The sequence below is a fragment of the Toxotes jaculatrix genome, chromosome 20, assembly GCF_017976425.1.
Source record: "Toxotes jaculatrix isolate fToxJac2 chromosome 20, fToxJac2.pri, whole genome shotgun sequence".
NCBI lineage: Eukaryota > Metazoa > Chordata > Actinopteri > Toxotidae > Toxotes > Toxotes jaculatrix.
The window spans coordinates 1895721-1914471 of NC_054413.1; the positions used below are offsets into that span (position 1 = coordinate 1895721).

Sequence of the window (18751 nt, forward strand, 5' to 3'; positions counted from 1 at the left end):
TTTTTTTCGGGCAAAAAAAGTCACAATTTTTTTCGACGTCCAAAAGTCATAAAAAACGTCATAGTATAGTATGTCGTTTTTTTCGGGCAAAAAAAGTCAAAAATTTTTTCGACCTCAAAATGTCATAAAAAGTCATAAAAAACGTCATAGTATAGTATGTCGTTTTTTTCGGGCAAAAAACGTCAAAAATTTTTTGACCTCAAAATGTCATAAAAAACGTAATAGCACAGTATGTCGTTTTTTTCGGGCAAAAAACGTCAAAAATTTTTTCGACCTCAAAATGTCATAAAAAACATCATAGTATAGTATGTCGTTTCTTTCGGGCAAAAAAAGTCAAAATTTTTTTCGACCTCCAAAAGTCATAAAAAACGTCATAGTATAGTATGTCGTTTTTTTCGGGCAAAAAGAGTCAAAATTTTTTTCCACCTCCAAAAGTCATAAAAAACGTCATAGTATAGTATGTCGTTATTTTCAGGCAAAAACAGTCAAAATTTTTTTCGAACTCCAAAAGTCATAAAAAACGTCATAGTATAGGATGGCGTTTTTTTCGGGCAAAAAAAGTCAAAAAATTTTTCGACCTCAAAATGTCATAAAAAGTCATAAAAAACGTCATAGTATAGTATGTTGTTTTTTTCGGGCAAAAAAAGTCAAAATTTTTTTCGACCTCCAAAAGTCATAAAAAACGTCATAGTATAGTATGTCGTTTTTTTCGGGCAAAAAAAGTCAAAATTTTTTTCGACCTCAAAATGTCATAAAAAGTCATAAAAAACGTCATAGTATAGTAAGGCGTTTTTTTCGGGCAAAAAAAGTCAAAATTTTTTTCGACCTCCAAAAGTCATAAAAAACGTCATAGTATAGTATGTCGTTTTTTTCGGACAAAAAAAGTCAAAAATTTTTTCGACCTCAAAATGTCATAAAAAACGTCATAGTATAGTATGGCGTTTTTTTCGGCTGAAAAAGTCAAATTTTTTTTCGACCTCCAAAAGTCATAAAAAACGTCATAGTATAGTATGTCGTTTTTTTCGGCCAAAAAAAGTCAAAAATTTTTTCGACCTAAAAATGTCATAAAAAGTCATAAAAAACGTCATAGTATAGTAAGGCGTTTTTTTCGGCCAAAAAAAGTCAAAATTTTTTTCGACCTCCAAAAGTCATAAAAAACGTCATAGTATAGTATGTCGTTTTTTTCGGACAAAAAAAGTCAAAAATTTTTTCGACCTCAAAATGTCATAAAAAACGTCATAGTATAGTATGGCGTTTTTTTCGGCAAAAAAAGTCAAAAATTTTTTCGACCTCAAAATGTCATAAAAAGTCATAAAAAACGTCATAGTATAGCATGTCGTTTTTTTCGGGCAAAAAGAGTCAAAATTTTTTTCGACCTCCAAAAGTCATAAAAAACGTCATAGTATAGTATGTCGTTTTTTTCGGGCAAAAAAAGTCAAAAATTTTTTCGACCTAAAAATGTCATAAAAAGTCATAAAAAACGTCATGTCGTTTTTTTCGGGCAAAAAAAGTCAAAATTTTTTTCGACCTCCAAAAGTCATAAAAAACGTCATAGTATAGTATGTCGTGTTTTTCGGGCAAAAAAAGTCAAAAATTTTTTCGACCTCCAAAAGTCATAAAAAACGTCATAGTATAGTATGTCGTTTTTTTCGGGCAAAAAAAGTCAAAAATTTTTTCGACCTAAAAATGTCATAAAAAGTCATAAAAAACGTCATAGTATAGTAAAGCGTTTTTTTCGGGCAAAAAAAGTCAAAATTTTTTTCGACCTCCAAAAGTCATAAAAAACGTCATAGTATAGTATGTCGTGTTTTTCGGGCAAAAAAAGTCAAAAATTTTTTCGACTTCAAAATGTCATAAAAAGTCATAAAAAACGTCATAGTATAGTATGGCGTTTTTTTCGGGCAAAAAAATTCAAAATTTTTTTCGACCTCCAAAAGTCATAAAAAACGTCATAGTATAGTATGTTGTTTTTTTCGGGCAAAAAAAGTCACAAATTTTTTCGACCTCAAAATGTCATAAAAAACGTCATAGTATAGTATGTCGTTTTTTTCGGGCAAAAAAAGTCAAAAATTTTTTCGACCTCCAAAAGTCATAAAAAACGTCATAGTATAGTATGCCGTTTTTTTCGGGCAAAAAAAGTCAAATTTTTTTTCGACCTCCAAAAGTCATAAAAAACGTCATAGTATAGTATGTCGTGTTTTTCGGGCAAAAAAAGTCAAAAATTTTTTCGACTTCAAAATGTCATAAAAAGTCATAAAAAACGTCATAGTATAGTATGGCGTTTTTTTCGGGCAAAAAAATTCAAAATTTTTTTCGATACTAAAATGTCGTAAAAAACGTCATAGTACAGTATGGCTTTTTTTCCGGACAAAAAAAGTCAAAATTTTTTTTGACCTCAAAATGTCGTAAAAAACGTCATAGTATAGTATGTCGTCAAAATCGGACAAAAAAAGTCAAAATTTTTTTTGACCTCAAAATGTCGTAAAAAACGTCATAGCATAGTATGGCGTTTTTTTCGGACAAAAAAAGTCAAAATTTTTTTTGACCTCAAAATGTCGTAAAAAACGTCATAGCATAGTATGGCGTTTTTTTCGGACAAAAAAAGTCAAAATTTTTTTTGACCTCAAAATTTCATAAAAAACGTCATAGTATAGTAAGGCGTCAAAATCGGACAAAAAAAGTCAAAATTTTTTTGACCTCAAAATATCGTAAAAAACGTCATAGTATAGTATGGCGTTTTTTTCGGACAAAAAAAGTCAAAAATCTTTTTGACCTCAAAATGTCGTAAAAAACGTCATAGTATAGTATGGCGTTTTTTTCGGACAAAAAAAGTCAAAAATTTTTTTGACCTCAAAATGTCTTAAAAAACGTCATAGTATAGTAAGGCGTCAAAATCGGACAAAAAAAGTCAAAAATTTTTTTGACCTCAAAATTTCATAAAAAAAACGTCATAGTATAGTAAGGCGTCAAAATCGGACAAAAAAAGTCAAAATTTTTTTTGACCTCAAAATATCGTAAAAAACGTCATAGTACAGTATGGCGTTTTTTTCAGACAAAAAAAGTCAAAAATTTTTTTGACCTCAAAATTTCATAAAAAACGTCATAGTATAGTATGTCGTCAAAATCGGACAAAAAAAGTCAACATTTTTTTTGATCTCCAAAAGTCATAAAAAACGTCATAGTATAGTATGCCGTTTTTTTCGGGCAAAAAAAGTCAAAATTTTTTTTGACCTCAAAATGCCGTAAAAAACGTCATAGTATAGTATGGCGTTTTTTTCTGACAAAAAAAGTCAAAATTTTTTTTGACCTCAAAATGTCATAAAAAACGTCATAGTATAGTATGTCGTCAAAATCGGACAAAAAAAGTCAAAATTTTTTTTGACCTCAAAATGTCGTAAAAAACGTCATAGTATAGTATGGCTTTTTTTTCGGACAAAAAAAGTCAAAAATTTTTTTGACCTTAAAATGTCATAAAAAACGTCATAGTATAGTATGGCGTTTTTTTTGTACAAAAAAAGTCAAAAAATTTTTGGACCTCAAAATGTCATAAAAAACGTCATAGTATAGTATGGCGTTTTTTTCGGACAAAAAAAGTCAAAATTTTTTTTGACCTCAAAATGCCGTAAAAAACGTCATAGTATAGTATGGCGTTTTTTTCGGACAAAAAAAGTCAAAATTTTTTTCGACCTCAAAATGTCGTAAAAAACGTCATAGTATAGTATGGCGTTTTTTTTGGACAAAAAAAGTCAAAAAATTTTTGGACCTCAAAATGTCGTAAAAAACGTCATAGTATAGTATGGCGTTTTTTTCGGACAAAAAAAGTCAAAATTTTTTTGACCTCAAAATGTCGTAAAAAACGTCATAGTATAGTATGCCGTTTTTTTCGGCCAAAAAAAGTCAAAAATTTTTTTGACCTCAAAATGCCGTAAAAAAATGTCATAGTATAGTATGGCGTTTTTTTCGGACAAAAAAAGTCAAAAAATTTTTTTGACCTCAAAATGTCATAAAAAACGTCATATAGTATGGCGTCAAAATCAAATAAAGTCATACTTTAGTAAGGCTTCGAAATGTCATAAAAAAGGCACAAAAACGTAAGGCACAAAAACGTGTCATCACTCATCTTTTTCAAAAGAGCTGCAGGATAGCTGGAAAAAAATCAGTTCATATACAAGTGCAGATTTGGATTATTGTAGGACCCCTTCGTTGATGGTTTATTTAATGTTTAAAATTGTGGTGGCCAATTTCTCTAGGGGGTAAGAGGTCAAACTCTCTAAAAGTTTGCTATGAAGACAAAGTGTCGTGCTGGAGGAGGATTTTCTTCAACCTAGCAATTCAAAAGTAAGTCTTATTAAGGGGCTTAAACTCATCTATAAAGTATGAATTATTAACAATTAGTTCCTGATCAGAAAGCGGTACTGAAATAACATATAAAACATCTGAAAAAGGAAAAAGTTTTAATTTGATAAAATTTAAAATGTGCGACAATTTGAATATAGAGGACTTGAAGCTTTGAAGAAATATTAGTCAGTTGAGCAAATGCCAGGAATAAAATTTAATAAATATAATAAGTTTAATAAGCTTTTGAAGATAAGGCTGGTGTTAAATCTATATTTGAAGTATTATCAAGAAATCCCATTAAAAGTCCAAAAACAAACAATGTGTTATTCTGTCTATTAATATTTTCTGACTTCCAGTCTGTGGCTCCTAGCTCCAAATCCTCTGGTTCCTAATGAAGACTTTTAAAACACATTCATCCACATTTGGTGGTCTAGTGCGTATTTAGGGCAGCAGGACTAGTTAAAAGGTAAGTATGAAAAGTATGGTATGCAAATTACACATGGAGGAGGAAATCAGATTGTAAGGGCTGACACAACAACAGGGAAGAACAAGTGAACTGATTTCTGAAGCTGGGGAGGTACTCACATGACAGCACCAGAGGAACTTTGGGTCTTTCATGAGAGCGTGCTCAGTGAGCTTTTTGTGAAACAGCTCGTACACATCAGGCTCCAGGCAGTCCCGCAGCTGGGAAAACAAAATGTTACTGGGATTTGGATTACGTTTAACTCAGCTTTGATACATGGGTCTATGATTTTCAAAAAAACCCTCATCCACATCTCTTCCCTCCTTTTTCTATTCTTCCTTTACAATGAAGACAAAGTGATGTTTGAATGTGAATATAACGGTATACGTTACAAGATATTATGAGCTTATGTGGGATGAAAAAGCTCTTGATTATTTAGTACATTTTTTTAATGTTGGTGTTGTTGACACTTCTTTGACACATCTTTTTTTATAGAAATTATTTATATGTATGCAAAAAAAAATAAAAGAAATGATTTTGTTTTGTTTTGATGAAAAAAGTTGTGTGCTCATTGACTAACCTAAATATAATAAAAAGATTCTTGGAAAAAACCTGTAAAAGACGCTTTTATTTTAAAATTAAGCTAAGTTCAATATCAACTGTATAATATTGTGTTTACTATGGATTCCTGTGTATCTGAATATATGTGGGTAAGAGTGTGTTTATATATATATGCGAGTGTCTTGAACATATCGAATATTTCATATTAACTGTATATGAGAAAAAAGGTGAAAGAAATAAAAAAACATTTTTTAAAAAAATGAATGATTTCAGCGTCCTTCTTTCTCAGCTCACCTGTATGTCCAGTGTGGAGAAGTAGCTGTCCAGTTGTTCGGGGTCATTGATGTCCGGCTCTCCACAGACGGGACACACCATGTCTCTGATGTGTTTGTCTCTCACAGCAATGGTGAAGTGCTGCCTGAAACACTCGTGGCACACTGAGCACTGACAGGAGGTCAGAGACTGCATCTGAAACACAGAGAGGAAAGGAAAAGAGTAAACTGACAAACAGAGCAAACAAAGCTAGTTAGAGTTAGAATTTACATGAATATTTATTGAGGCTGAAAAGTGGACAATAAAATACTAAATAAAATATCATGTTAAAATGTGAAATAATATTGCACTGTATAGGCTGCAGAGAGTTTGAGATTTGAGACATTTTTAAAATGATAAGATTCCTTTCGACTTTATCATTTACAGAACAGGTTCATAACTTTTCAAATGTCTCTGCCTGCCGTAATCTCTTCTGTTCACACTGGCCATTAAAAGCAGACTGAGCTAAAGAAATCAACTGAATATCTAAATATATAAATTATACAGTGGCATGAAAAAGTCCGTGAGCCCTTTGGAACGACCTGGTTTTCTGCATTAATTAGTCATCAAATCTGATCTGATCTTCATCTAAGTCATCTAAGTCTAGTGTTGACAAGCAAAGTGTACTTAAGCTAATAACAAACAACTAATTATAATCCTTTGTGTCTTTACTGAACACACCCATTAATGCTAGTTGAAAAACTATGTGAGCTCTTGGAATGAATTCCTGGTTGGACCTCTGTTGGCAGCCACAAACTCTTGTCAGATACATGGACAAACTCGGGAATGAATTTTCCCCTCGCTGATGGTGAGCTGTCTTCTCTGGGTCAACACCTTACGTGGTGTTGCATGTTCAAACATAATTTCACCAGCCCACGGAACATTTTCCCAGTATCGCTGTGAAGAGTCAAGCAGCTCTTTTTAAAAGTTGATTTATGTATGTTGGAGATGTTAACAGTACATTAGTGGTTACAAAGGTATCTTCAAACAGGAGGAATTATTACAGCAACAATAACCTGTTGCAGTGTTCATACAGCAGACAGTCTTAAGAAACCGTGAGCATGTCCTGTAACCTGGTAGTGGGCAGTCTGAACCATCACTTTCTCTGACCCACCTTGCTCCGAGGGAAGATGCACAGACAGCAGGGGCACTCATTGTTGAGGAGGCGCCTGATGAAATCTTTGTCATGCGACTCCTTCACAGCTTGCACTACATCCTCCAGGGAGTAAGTGACACCTGGCTCTTGGAGCAACGACAGTACGAGCTCACAGCGTCCCCAGCTGGGCAGGTCGTACAGCGCCAGCAGACGCCTGCACATCCTCTGAGGGGGGCAAACAAGGACAAGTTCACATATAAAAAGAAGGTGGAACACAAACAAAAACACCCCACCCTGAATATACACAGGCACATTTCTTTTCAGTACATAAAAACATATCATTCCCACGTCAGCACACGTACATGGTGTGCACACTAAAACCACAAAGGCAATTTGCTGCAGACTAACCTGTTTGTCCGGGTGCTTGGGATCAATCGGTGGCTCGGGCTGGTCGGCCCAGATACGCTGGTGGAAAGGCTCCAGGAGAGGGCGCTGAAGCAAAGACAAAGCCCCTTTAACCTCACCCCCGCTAAGCCGCAGGGCCTCCTCACACTGGGCCACATCCCTGAAACCCAGAGAGTGGAGCTCCCTCATCTGGACAAAGAGACACACAACAGAGAGGTAACTTAGAGGTAAGTGTTTACAGGAAAGACGTCCTACACTTTTGGGACGATACTTCCACATATCATACTCCAATAATGATGCCAATGTATCACACATTAAGCCACAAAAGTGGATTTTAGAACCATTTGGAGAATCACAAGTTTGTGAAATGTGCCTAAAATAATGGATAAGAGATCTTAGAGTCTTAGGTCTCAATGTTTCACAATTATTAGACAGAAAATTAACAACTACTTTGATAATCTATTAACTGACTGAATCACCTATCAAGAAAAAATGGCACTGTTCTGTTCTGCAATGGTTCTGTTTCTAAATGACTAAAATATTTCTCTTCTGCTGCTTGTACTGATACGTCTGCAATAACACAACATTTGTTGGGCTCTGATCAGTGTGGAAGAAACACCTAAAGTCTGAATATGCTCATTAGTCAATGCAACACATTATATAACTGTACCCTGTATCAGTTCTTTTTTGTGTGAAGATATATGCCTTTCTTCTTTGCTTTGTGTTCCTCCTATCAGCTTGGAATTTCCGCACTTGACTCATCAACCAGGGTCAAGAGGTTCATGTACACATCACTCCCAACGCACCACAGACCGTCTTTGTTCTGAGTTATCTCTCAAGGTCAGAAAACTGGGAGACACACAGGAGCTGTCCTGGTTCCTCATAAAATGTTTCAGCTGATGAAAGCCTTTTATCAACGTCACCACACACACTCGTTGACACTCTGCAACCTCTTGTGGGGTGAAGACACTCTGAAAGTATCTGTTTGGTATGACTTATAAACTTTGCACCTGCTGCCATCTACCAGCTGCACCGCTATCTAAAAATCTGTAAAGACACCCACCCCTATGTCTGAATCAAGAAGAGAGCTGTCAGTCGTCTGTTGGACAACGTTCTGAAATAAAATCTGTATCAAATTAAACTATTCTGAAAGGAAAAGCAGTGATGGAAAAGGTGTAAGATGTTGATGCACAAAGTAGAAATTACAGCTGAAACTCCTGCAGCTCTCGAAGGAAAATAACATTTTGAGTGAGCTGTGTTTAAGTAGCTGCACTTTTTGGCTGTAAAATTAAAGAGTTCCCTTTAAAAGGAGACCTCTTCATTCTGTATCTGGGGGGTTTCTGTGTAACAGGTTCACTTTCCTACCTTGACATGTCGGTCTCTCAGTAGCTGTGTCACGGCTCTGTCTGTGTCTCCTCCTGCTGCTAACCACGCCAGCTTGGCCTCAGCTCTGGACAGCTTCACATCTTCACCTGTGGCGTTGGGACCTCTCTCCTCCGACTCCTCGCCGTCTCTCTCCACCATGGGGTGTATCCCAGAATCCCCAGCTTTGTAGTTTAGCTGGACAGACGCTGCCATAGCGCAGATTTCATCCAGCAGGTGCGGAAGCTCTGATGTCAGCCAGTCACAGGGGTTGATGTTGCTGCCACCGCACATGCAGAGGGCTGCGTACACTTCCTCTGGGCTGACCCCTCGCTTTTCTGCTTCCTAGGAAGGAGGATCAGGATGAATCTCGCATTATAACAGTCTCTGTGTTCTGATCATCTATTTATCATCGTTTATGTACATTCTCCCAATACGTTGTGCCAAAGATCTGAATGTTAGAGCTTGTGAAATGTGAGGATTTGTTGTTTTCCCCCTGTTTTACATTATAGTAAATTCAATTTCTTTGTTTTTTGGACTGAGAAAAAAAAATATCTGAAGGGGTCAGCTGAGGCTCTGGGAAATCCTGAGCATTTTTCCAGAGCAGAGCAACAGATGCCTGGTTTACCATGATCACATTTCATCTTGTTGACAGCCCACAGTTCCCCTGCTAATTTCTTAAAAACAGAAAAACTCATGGCCTAGGATGTGGTTGTGTAAGACCGTTCAGACGAAGACCCACTCTGATCTGGTGGATGAGGTTGAGTCCGTCCTCCCTCATCCTCTTCTGTCTCTTCAGCTCCATGTGCACTCTGGGCTTCGGCTGGGGCTTCGCACCGGGCTGAGGCTGATCTGTAGTGATGGACGGCGTCTGTTGAAGAGACTGGGGCAGCAAATCGCCAGGAGAGTCCTTACATGACAAGTTGCACATCTCACACACCCCAGTGGGCTTGGTGTTCACATAGGTGCAAAACTGACAGGTCCACTGTGCAAGAGAAAGAAAAAAAAAAGAAAACAAAATCATACATGTCAAGAAGAACGCTTTCAGCACCTCTACAGATAAATAAGGGATCGAAATAAAAAGCTACACCTCATGATCAGTTTAGTTATTGTGAGGAGTACTACGTGAAAGCAGTTCTGTAAAGGCTTCTGTATTTCTGTAGGAGCTTTCCAGGACTAAGAGAATAATCCATTGCCATTTCAGGGCTAGTATAAATGGGACCGAACACCTGCAGTATTAGTCCCTGGGAAGGTAAAAGATAGAAGAGAAGGTAATGAACCGCAGCAGTGAACAGACCTTTGATCCAGCATCAGACAGAGATCCTGGGTTAGAAGACACTGGAGCGACGGGCGGTCGAGTGGCCAGACGAGGGCGCTCACACACAATGCACAGGATGCTGCTGCCTTGATTTACAACCGTGCAGCTCTTACACTGCCACTCTGAGGGGTCAAACACAGGCATAACAAATATGATTTTTTTAAATTCTAGTATTTCTTGTCTGTTGTATTTGTTTACTTCACTGTTTTGTCTTATTTTGTTGTGCTACGTTTTTCATTTTTTGTGCTGCATAAATAAAGCACATGGTTACCACGTGTCCGCCTCACCTGTGTTCGGTGATGTAGGAACTGACATGGGGCTTTCCTGAACGGTAGAAGCAGCCGTGGCGAGCCGAGGCCGTTCACAGGTCGAGCACAGAACAGCTCGTATCTCGTTCACTGTGGTGCAATGAGAACACTCCCAAGGTGACAGAGATGGACTGAAAGACGACAACAAATAAACCTGTGACTTCATTAACCTTATTAACATTATCACCACTCTGATCACTGGACAACACTGCTGCCAAATGAGAAAGCGAGTCAGACAGTAAAAGGCTTTTAAGCTGATGTTCCTTTTTCTCCTCACCTGGATGTTTTGACAGGTGTAACGATAGTTCTGTTATGTCCTTTGCGGTCAGGGTGAGAGTGGAAGAGCATGTCACAGTTCAGACACAGGCTCTGGACGCAGGCGGAGCACTGAGCGTACACAGCAGAAATACCACAGATGGTGCAGGTCTCTGAATGCAATCACACACAACACAAAAAATACAAGTTAAAAAAACCACAGACAGTTAAAAAAAAAAAGAAGCTAAATTCAAGCTTTTACTGTTGGTTTTAAAGTTTGTAATGTGGCATACCCTGTTCAGTTTTCTGTATTTTGTCTCTCTTGTGATTGGCTCTGGAGGGGTGGCGGTGAAAGAGGTCATCACATGCATCGCAAAAATGTTGATTGTCACATGACGGGCAAACCAGAGAAGAAGCCCTGCCACACAAATTACACTCGCTCTGTGTAAGAGAGCCTGGAGACACAGAGAAAAGGGATGCAAACAACGCTTAGTTGTGAAAATGGACTAAATCAGAATTGTTTTTATTAATCTGACAGACGGAAACATATCAACATCAACGTATAGAATTTTTTGGGAACCAATAACAATGACAGGGAAAGTTACCAGGAGAGCAAGTCCCCATAAAAAATGGCAGCTACAAGTCTTTAGGCTTTAGACCATAATCTGTAATTTGGCGATGGTTAAAATGTCGTCTGCAATGAGGACTTAAATTACTGAGGAACACTGAATATTTCATTCCCTACTCCGCCTGTGTTTTTAATCCTGAATGGAGCTAAAATCTAAATCTGTGGCATCAAAAGACACCTGGCATGACGAAGAAAAAGTCCAACACAACTGCTGGAAACTGTCTCATCTATTGGTGTCTTTCTCAAAAAAAATCAGGTGTGGCAGCGGCTTACCTGCTGATGGTTTCAGGGACTGTCCTAAGAGGCTCTGAGCAGGTTTAGGTGAAGGAGAGAGGACCTGGGGTTTGTCTCCACGCTGCTCCTCTCCCGGCAGGATAACCACAGAGTCACTCACAGTCACATCCTAAAGAAAACAGAATCACAGTAAATACTAATCACACTGGAAATATAATAATATAATATTGACGTGGATGATGTAAACATTTAGTGACAAAAATTAATCATAAAGCTACTGAAAATGTTTGTACAGACCTGCTGCTCGACAAATGGGAGTATATCTTTGAAGTTTTCTATGTAAGGATGGGTGCCCTAAACAAGCAAGACATATAAGAAATGGAATATGGTGAATTCCTTGCACAGAAACTGCTGATCATGGATGTTTACACCAATCCGATGATTGACTGCACACACATACAAACCTTAATGAGCATGTCCACCTCTGTGCGTAAGGTCATGACCTCCAGCGTCACGGCAGCAACTTTTTCAGCGTCCGGTTCGCTGACTTCATCTGGGAAACTGAGGCCATCTATCTGCTGATTGGTGTAACCGTAGAGATAGAGGACTCTACGCCCTCCCTGTGAAAGGAAACCAGGTTTGACCTTATCTTGGCAACGTATGAATAACAAAAAGCTTCAAACTCTCAACTCAAATATGTTTTTCCTCACCTTCATGGCGTCCACTGTTGTTCTGAAGACAGGGTTGTTGTGTTTGACGCTCCTCCAGTACCTGGGCCTGGCAGGGCAGGTCAGGTTACAGCCGTACTTCTCCAGGATACTCAAGGCCTTGACCAGCCTACTCAAAGACTCCAGAGCCTGATGAAGGGATAAAGTTGCTAGGTTAGTAAAGTCATTAGAGTTATTAGGGCTCATTTTCTTGGAATATCTTTAAAGTATTTTGGCAAGAATTTTTTGGGTAATTTTTTGGGGGGGGGGTAAATGCAACCCCTGCAGCATACAGACAATACAAATTAGACTTTATTCAAATGTAAATACCCCTGTTACTTTCACTACAGGATCAGCTGAGAGGGAACTTTACCTCCAGCCTGTTGCGGCTGGCCGTGTTGTCCCTCAGCATGGCCTCCGCCTCGAGGTGACAGTACTTCTCTGACAGAGGCAGAGCGATGCTGGCCATGGTCTGGACCTCAGCCTTCACATCCTGGGCTACGCCTGAGGAGGAGAGGAGGGACTGGGCTTTCCTCCTGACCTCATCCATGTGCACAGACGCAGGGCTGCTGCTCATCGCTGCTGAAATGGAAAGTACATACATATCGCTGTCGTCTCAAAGCAGTGGCTTATATGATCATAAAACTGTTACAGATTAACCTACCCAACATTATATGAAGCTGTTAAAATTAGTTTTACACTGACGAGCTGCAGCAGTAAAATTCTAGTTTCACCCTGTAATATAGTAAATAATATCACATTAAGTCTCACAGGGGGCATTTTTCTGCATGTGGAGTACTTGACCTTTGCTAATAATACTTTTGTTCTATTGTTTTAGTAATATAAGGAATAACTTTTGAGTATTTTGAGTATTTCCTACATTGTCGCGTGTCAACTTTAAGTCAAAGGCATATTTAAAATCAGTAAACCACCTAAATACTTGACAATTCTGAAAAAACAAAGGGTACAAGTACAACAGGTCACATTTTTAATGCCACTTATTTTAATGCCACTTATTCTGGGTGAATAACAGGGTTTCTTTGGGATAAAGTGTCCCCAGTTATTTAACTTTTAATTCATCATATGACAAGCTGACATTAATAAGGGAAAGTCCAGGTTAATAATAGTTTCACCCCCTGTGACTTCACAGCACTAATCAGCTGTCCAGCTGATTATTAAATCATAAACACTACCAGACAACTGATGTTTATGTTGAGTAAGTAATGTTTTTTAAAGGTAAAATCTTATCTGACAGGAATTTACCGTGTCATTTGTGTTAAAGGTGGAACTTCTGAGCTCGAAATCAAAGCAGACAACAATAATTCACGTCAATTGAAACCGAAACTTTCCAGAAATTCAGCATAACAACTACAAACCTGCGTCTTCGAGGCTTCCTTTAACGCTTGTTTCCGTCTTCCGGGAGTCCCGGAGAGAAGTTTATGTGCCGCCGTTAATAAAAATAACGCGTTTTTAACATGATATTAGAGGTTAAAGTCCCACCGTCTCTGAGTTCGTGCTGTGTGTAGCTGTGACGCTAGCTTCCAATGCGGAACTCCACTTCAGCGTTTCGTGTTTCTGCTCTACTTCCTGTTCATTTTTTTTTTTCAAAATTAAAGCGGGGATCCTTCAAACTAAAAGCAGCGGTTTCCAGGTTGTTGTCCTTATCGACTCTGGCTGCCTCCAGCCCCCTGACTTCACTGTTCTAGTGAGGTGCTGATTCAACGTGAAGGTCATTTTGGAGGATATAGTTTGTGGTGCTGTTGAGTTTCCGTCCTCCTTTCTCATTAGATCCAGTCCCCTACATGAACTGTGTTTTTGTTTGTTAAATACTTAATGTTAGTTTACTTACCTTTCAGGTAATTCAGTCAAACTGCTGTGTGCTGCATTTTGTGCAGCATGAGAGGCTGTGCACGTATTCATACATCTGCCTGCATGATGCAGGGGAATTCTGGATGTAATATTTACAGTAAATAACCCGGGAATGATGATTTGCATACATGTCAGTATTTCGGGGGTGGGGGGAAGGAGGGGGGGCAATGGGAGGAGCAAAACGCATCATCCGATATCAAATCGAAAGTAAGCTGGATGAGGAAATAAAAAAAAAACCCACACTAGTGATTCGTGTTGTCCTCTCCTGCACCCGCACACTTCTGATTTCACCTAAACACATTTATTCGTCTCTAACCTGAGAAGTTCGCTCAATCATGTCAAAGGCATCAACCCTGAAAATAAGCAACGCGAGCGCAGTAAAGGTAAGTGTCCGTGCCGCTGCGTTGGACGCGCTCCGTACAGGACAGGTACAAAGGGCTGCGAGTGAAGGCGACATGCACTGAGACTTTACGTGTTAGTGAATCGTATGTAGATAGTTTCTGAAATGTTAGGCACCGAAATGTTGGAAAATAGAGTCTGTTTTCACTCGGCGGAGCGGAGGAAAGTCCCTCTTCTGAGCGGAAAACGAAAGTAAATCCAAAAGGTTTAATGCAACGTGACTCAGCAGCTAAAATAACTGTGTGCTCTGGGCGAAAAATGTCGATGGTTTCCTTCACTTTGTTGTGTTTCTTATTTCCTACAGGTGGAAAACTTCCGCCAGTCACTTTATCATGAGGTCTGTAGAGCCATTTATTATACTCACTGGCACATTTATTCAAAATAAGCCACTTTTGCAGCTTTAAACTTGACCTTTATTTGTTTTTTTGTTTTCCAGGCAGATAATCTGTTCTCCAATTACATCCCACTGAAGATTATACAGCTGGATGCTCTGCTCAGGGTCAGCAAGTTCAGGATTTTACTATAACACACAATGAACATGTGAATTCATCACACATCACGTTCATCCTGTCTGTGTTTTCAGGACGATGCCCTCAGCATCACCGACATGTCCTCGCTCCAGGCTCCGCTGGACATCCCCATACCAGACCCTCCAACCCCAGAGGACGAGGTGAGACCAGCTTCCGTTTGTTTCACATAATTAACTTTGATTTTATGCATCAGACGTTGACGAGCCACAAAATCTCAAAAGAGAAAATTCAGTCTATCACAAACGCTATAGACCATAAATTCAGAGCCTTCTGGGATATCTTTGATCACATCTAAGTTTGGGGCCCCTCACCAGTTTAATATGGCCCCATAATTTTATAGGATTGCATGTTATTATTGGATTTACCTGTAATTTGTTTTGCATCAGAAGCAAACATGACAAAAAAATGACTGTCCCTTTAAAACTGACCTCACAGGAAATGGAGACTGACAAGAATGAAGATGATGAGAAGAAGAAGAAGAAACGTAAAGCATTTTTTCCTCCTTTTTTGTAGTTATTATCAAGGCTGACAGGGTAGCATGTAGCATCTGCACTCAGTGTGTATATCATGAGAAAAAAATTCTCCTTTTTCTCTGCAGCCCCAAAATGTGGCTTCATCAAGGGGAATGAGAAGATTACGATGCTTCTAGAGAGGGTGAAACCAGAGATTGTGGCTCTGAGAGAGACCATCATTGTTGTAAGTGAATCAGTGCCAGTGTAAAGATGAGCGCTGGCCCAGCGTCTGCTTTAAAACACTCCATTAAGTCGACATAGTGGAGACGGAAATGTTTCAAACTTAGATTTTACGTAGTTAACTCACTTTTTTCTGTAGGTGTCCTGCTGGATTCAGCATCTCATCCCAAAAATAGAAGATGGAAATGACTTTGGAGTTGCCATTCAGGTACATTTCCATTCCAGAGACTATGCTATTCATGCACAGTGACGTGTGATTTCATTTGTAAGCCTTTAATGGCTGTGAATTATTTCCCTTTTTTCACCACAGGAGAAAATCTTGGAGAGAATCGCTGCTGTAAAAACCAAAGTTGATGGTTTTCAGACAAACATTAACAAGTATGTTGGATATAAAGGCTCGTGTTAAGTGTGGTTGTGTCTAGTTGACTAGCTGTAATTTTATAAAGAAGGCAGGAAATGTGAACTCTTTGCAAAAGACATTTGTTGTAATTTAGTAAATTAAACTTTTAAAAACCCATCTAGGTACTTCTCAGAGAGGGGAGATGCTGTCGCCAAAGCCTCCAAAGAGACTCATGTGGTGAGTCATGATGTTTTCACGTTCAAGTATGGATCTTTTTTTTGATGCATTTAAATCTGGCGGTTTAGTATTACAGTCACATAAAGTTCAGAAATGTGCAAAATCTAAGGGACAGGGACAATAATACATTCTTGTACTTAATTTAGGTCATTGTTAATCTGTCAGATTTGTACTAACGTTATTTTAAGAACCTTCACATCCCACTTACCAAACGTTTTTGTTGCTAAATACTTCAGTAACTGTAACCCTGACCCACCTTGACAAGTAAACTGATCTTGATGTGTGAAATTGGCAGAATGTTCCTTTAAGTCGGTTTCTTTCTGTCCAGATGGACTACCGCTCGCTCGTCCACGAGAAGGACGAGGCCATCTACTCTGAGATCAGAGTGATTGTTCTCGACATTCGTGGCTTCTACGTAAGTCAAACTGACCCTTGCCAAAACGTTGACCATGATACTGTCGTACGAGAACATTCAAACATTTTCTCCACCTCTTCACTTTAGGCCGAGCTTTACGACATCATCAGCAAGAACCTGGAAAAGGTGACCAATCCAAAAGGAGAGGAGAAGCCCTCCATGTATTGAAGCTGGAGGGAACGGGAGGTGATGATCTATAGGTACCGCTGGGACAGATTCTTCAATTCTCTGCTTAACAGCTGTATTATTCATCTGGTGTATTCATTATCAGTCAACTCCTCTCTCTGCTCAGTCACACTGCATGTACACATAAATCAGGTAAAAAAAGAAAAAGTAAGTTTGTCAGTTTTGCTTATTCAGTTCAATAAATATAAAAAGAAGTAACTGGATCGAGGTTTTATCACTGCTGTATGGATAACACTTTAGTTTTGTACAAACAATTGCATTCAATTTAAGTTGTTGTACCAATGAGAAAAAAAAACAAAACACAAAAAAATGAATAAAGGTGGTGTGAGATTCAAATTTATTTGTAACAAAACTTTTTTTTTCAATGTTTTTAAACACTAAATTAGCAATCTTATTACAAAAATATTTTCCTTCCTAAAGATCAAGAGGGAAGGCCAATAACAACATAATTAATAACTAGGAAACACAGTGTAGGAAAAGCAAAACACAAAAAATGTCTCAGTGATTCAAACTTCAGGACCTTCTCCACCAGGTATGAGCTGTACAAGAAAAACAAAAAAAGAATATATATGGATATAAGTTTACTGTGAAGGTCTAAAACACTGAAGGTGTGTGGCACTGAATCTAATGATACAAAATATGGAGGTTATTTTCATACCATAGTGATGTTGTTGCCATTGAGGAGGATCTGGTCCAGTTTTGTTATCCTCCTTCCTTCTGGTGTGATTTCACTGGAGCACAGACACAACCATGAGTTAACTCAACAAACAGGTGAGCAGCTGACTTCAAAGTTACTGTACTTCACGCAAAAACAAGACGTGTACTTACAATTCTGTCACATCCTCCAGGACCATATCTAAGACACTAAGTTAAAGGCAAAATCTGAGGCAATAATCAGAGGAAACTGTAAAATCACACACTACATTAAACAGAAGTGTGTGTTGCTTTTTTTTTTGTAACCTGACTGAAAGGATACTGACAAAGTCATCGAAACCCAGCAGGGTACCGACGATTTCTTTGTCGGTTTTCATGACGATGTGAATCCGGGAGCCGATGCATTTGTCCACGAGCTCTGAAACATCAAGAGAAATTGGAAAAATTGCAATTAATTTTCTTTAGTTTCCCACCGACAACCCTCCACCTCTCACTTCACATTAAGTCCTTCTGTGCTGAAGCAACTTTGTCTTTGCTTGTGGTGATTTGATTGAGCAGTTTTATCGAGATTAATCTGAACGTGAGGACAACATTAACTAATACAGCTAAATTAAAGCTAACACACACACGGTGCCTCCACTAGGTCTGTTAATTAGCTAATAACACACGACCCACTTTAGTTGATACTGTATTTTAGTGGTGCAGCTAATTCAACACAGTTGCAAGTAATAGAGAGAGAGTTACGGACCATTGAGGTACCTGCTAGCATGATGCTAACGTCAGCTAGCGAAACGACGCTACCGTTTAAACTTCTATCCACTGCTGCTCAGAACTAAACCAGCAAACCTCTGACTTTTAACCCACACACACCATTAGCTTTTTTAAAACAGAGACTCAACATTATTTGTAATTTACAAACCGAGTGGGAGCAACTGAGATGGATTTGTCGCTTGAGTTGCCGCCATGGTCGATCAACGAGCAATCACGGCCAATCGAGAGAAGAATCGTCGGCGAGCAGGCGAAAGCAATCAAATCCGGATCGATCATCAATCAATCTGAACTTTTTATATTTTACATGTCACATTAAGACGCCGTTTTACACAGACACACATACACAATGGATATAATACAAACTGAAAGGGCTCAAATATTAAATAACGTTATTTGATTCATTTCCACGTGATGGCGCTGTCAATGCATGACGTAATTCTTTCACCAGACAAAGAGAATAGAGTCGAGGTCAAGACAGTTCCCCACTTAAATCTCTGCAGTCTACTGTACGCGAACATTTCCACATTTCCACGAGTTTCTACTTTACACCTTTGTTAAATCTACGTGTACTTTCATTACTATCAATTTATCCTATAAAATGCATCTCGTGTTATTGTTTGACGCAAGTTGTTCTGTGTGTAAAATCCGAATTGACAAAATGAGTGGTAAGT

General features: G+C 38.5%; 3 protein-coding genes across 4 annotated transcripts in view; 1 reads left to right on the forward strand and 2 right to left on the reverse strand.

Annotated features, from left to right (window-relative positions):
- LOC121200371 (E3 ubiquitin-protein ligase RNF31-like) overlaps positions 1-13554 on the reverse strand; it is a 39874-nt gene extending 26320 nt beyond the window's left edge. The window contains exons 1-16 of one of the 2 annotated variants that reach the window (XM_041065638.1): positions 13364-13554; positions 12361-12566; positions 11991-12137; positions 11745-11900; positions 11578-11634; positions 11320-11449; positions 10712-10873; positions 10441-10591; positions 10143-10294; positions 9835-9977; positions 9280-9522; positions 8541-8882; positions 7179-7364; positions 6789-6995; positions 5657-5830; positions 4924-5022 (exon numbers count right to left, since the gene is read on the reverse strand). In XM_041065638.1, coding sequence (XP_040921572.1) covers positions 4924-5022; positions 5657-5830; positions 6789-6995; positions 7179-7364; positions 8541-8882; positions 9280-9522; positions 9835-9977; positions 10143-10294; positions 10441-10591; positions 10712-10873; positions 11320-11449; positions 11578-11634; positions 11745-11900; positions 11991-12137; positions 12361-12564 — 2553 coding nt within the window. In that variant the 5' untranslated portion in view covers positions 12565-12566; positions 13364-13554. Of the gene's footprint in view, positions 1-4923; positions 5023-5656; positions 5831-6788; positions 6996-7178; positions 7365-8540; positions 8883-9279; positions 9523-9834; positions 9978-10142; positions 10295-10440; positions 10592-10711; positions 10874-11319; positions 11450-11577; positions 11635-11744; positions 11901-11990; positions 12138-12360; positions 12570-13363 lie in introns of both variants that reach the window. The other variant, XM_041065637.1, reaches the window with a different exon arrangement.
- Positions 13555-14063: 509 nt separating this feature from the next.
- On the forward strand, positions 14064-16849 carry psme2 (proteasome activator subunit 2). The gene is made up of 11 exons (XM_041065758.1): positions 14064-14239; positions 14560-14592; positions 14692-14754; positions 14839-14925; positions 15221-15269; positions 15384-15481; positions 15617-15685; positions 15788-15855; positions 16000-16054; positions 16383-16469; positions 16557-16849. Exons 1-11 carry the CDS (start codon positions 14192-14194, stop codon positions 16635-16637), a joined length of 738 nt encoding a protein of 245 aa, XP_040921692.1. The 5' UTR covers positions 14064-14191; the 3' UTR covers positions 16638-16849.
- A 126-nt stretch (positions 16850-16975) lies between these two features.
- Positions 16976-18483, reverse strand: lsm5 (LSM5 homolog, U6 small nuclear RNA and mRNA degradation associated). Its single transcript, XM_041065786.1, has 5 exons — positions 18229-18483; positions 17632-17727; positions 17484-17511; positions 17314-17386; positions 16976-17194 (listed from the first exon to the last, which is right to left on the reverse strand). Exons 1-5 carry the CDS (start codon positions 18272-18274, stop codon positions 17162-17164), a joined length of 276 nt encoding a protein of 91 aa, XP_040921720.1. The 5' UTR covers positions 18275-18483; the 3' UTR covers positions 16976-17161.
- Between the last annotated feature and the right edge of the window lie 268 nt (positions 18484-18751).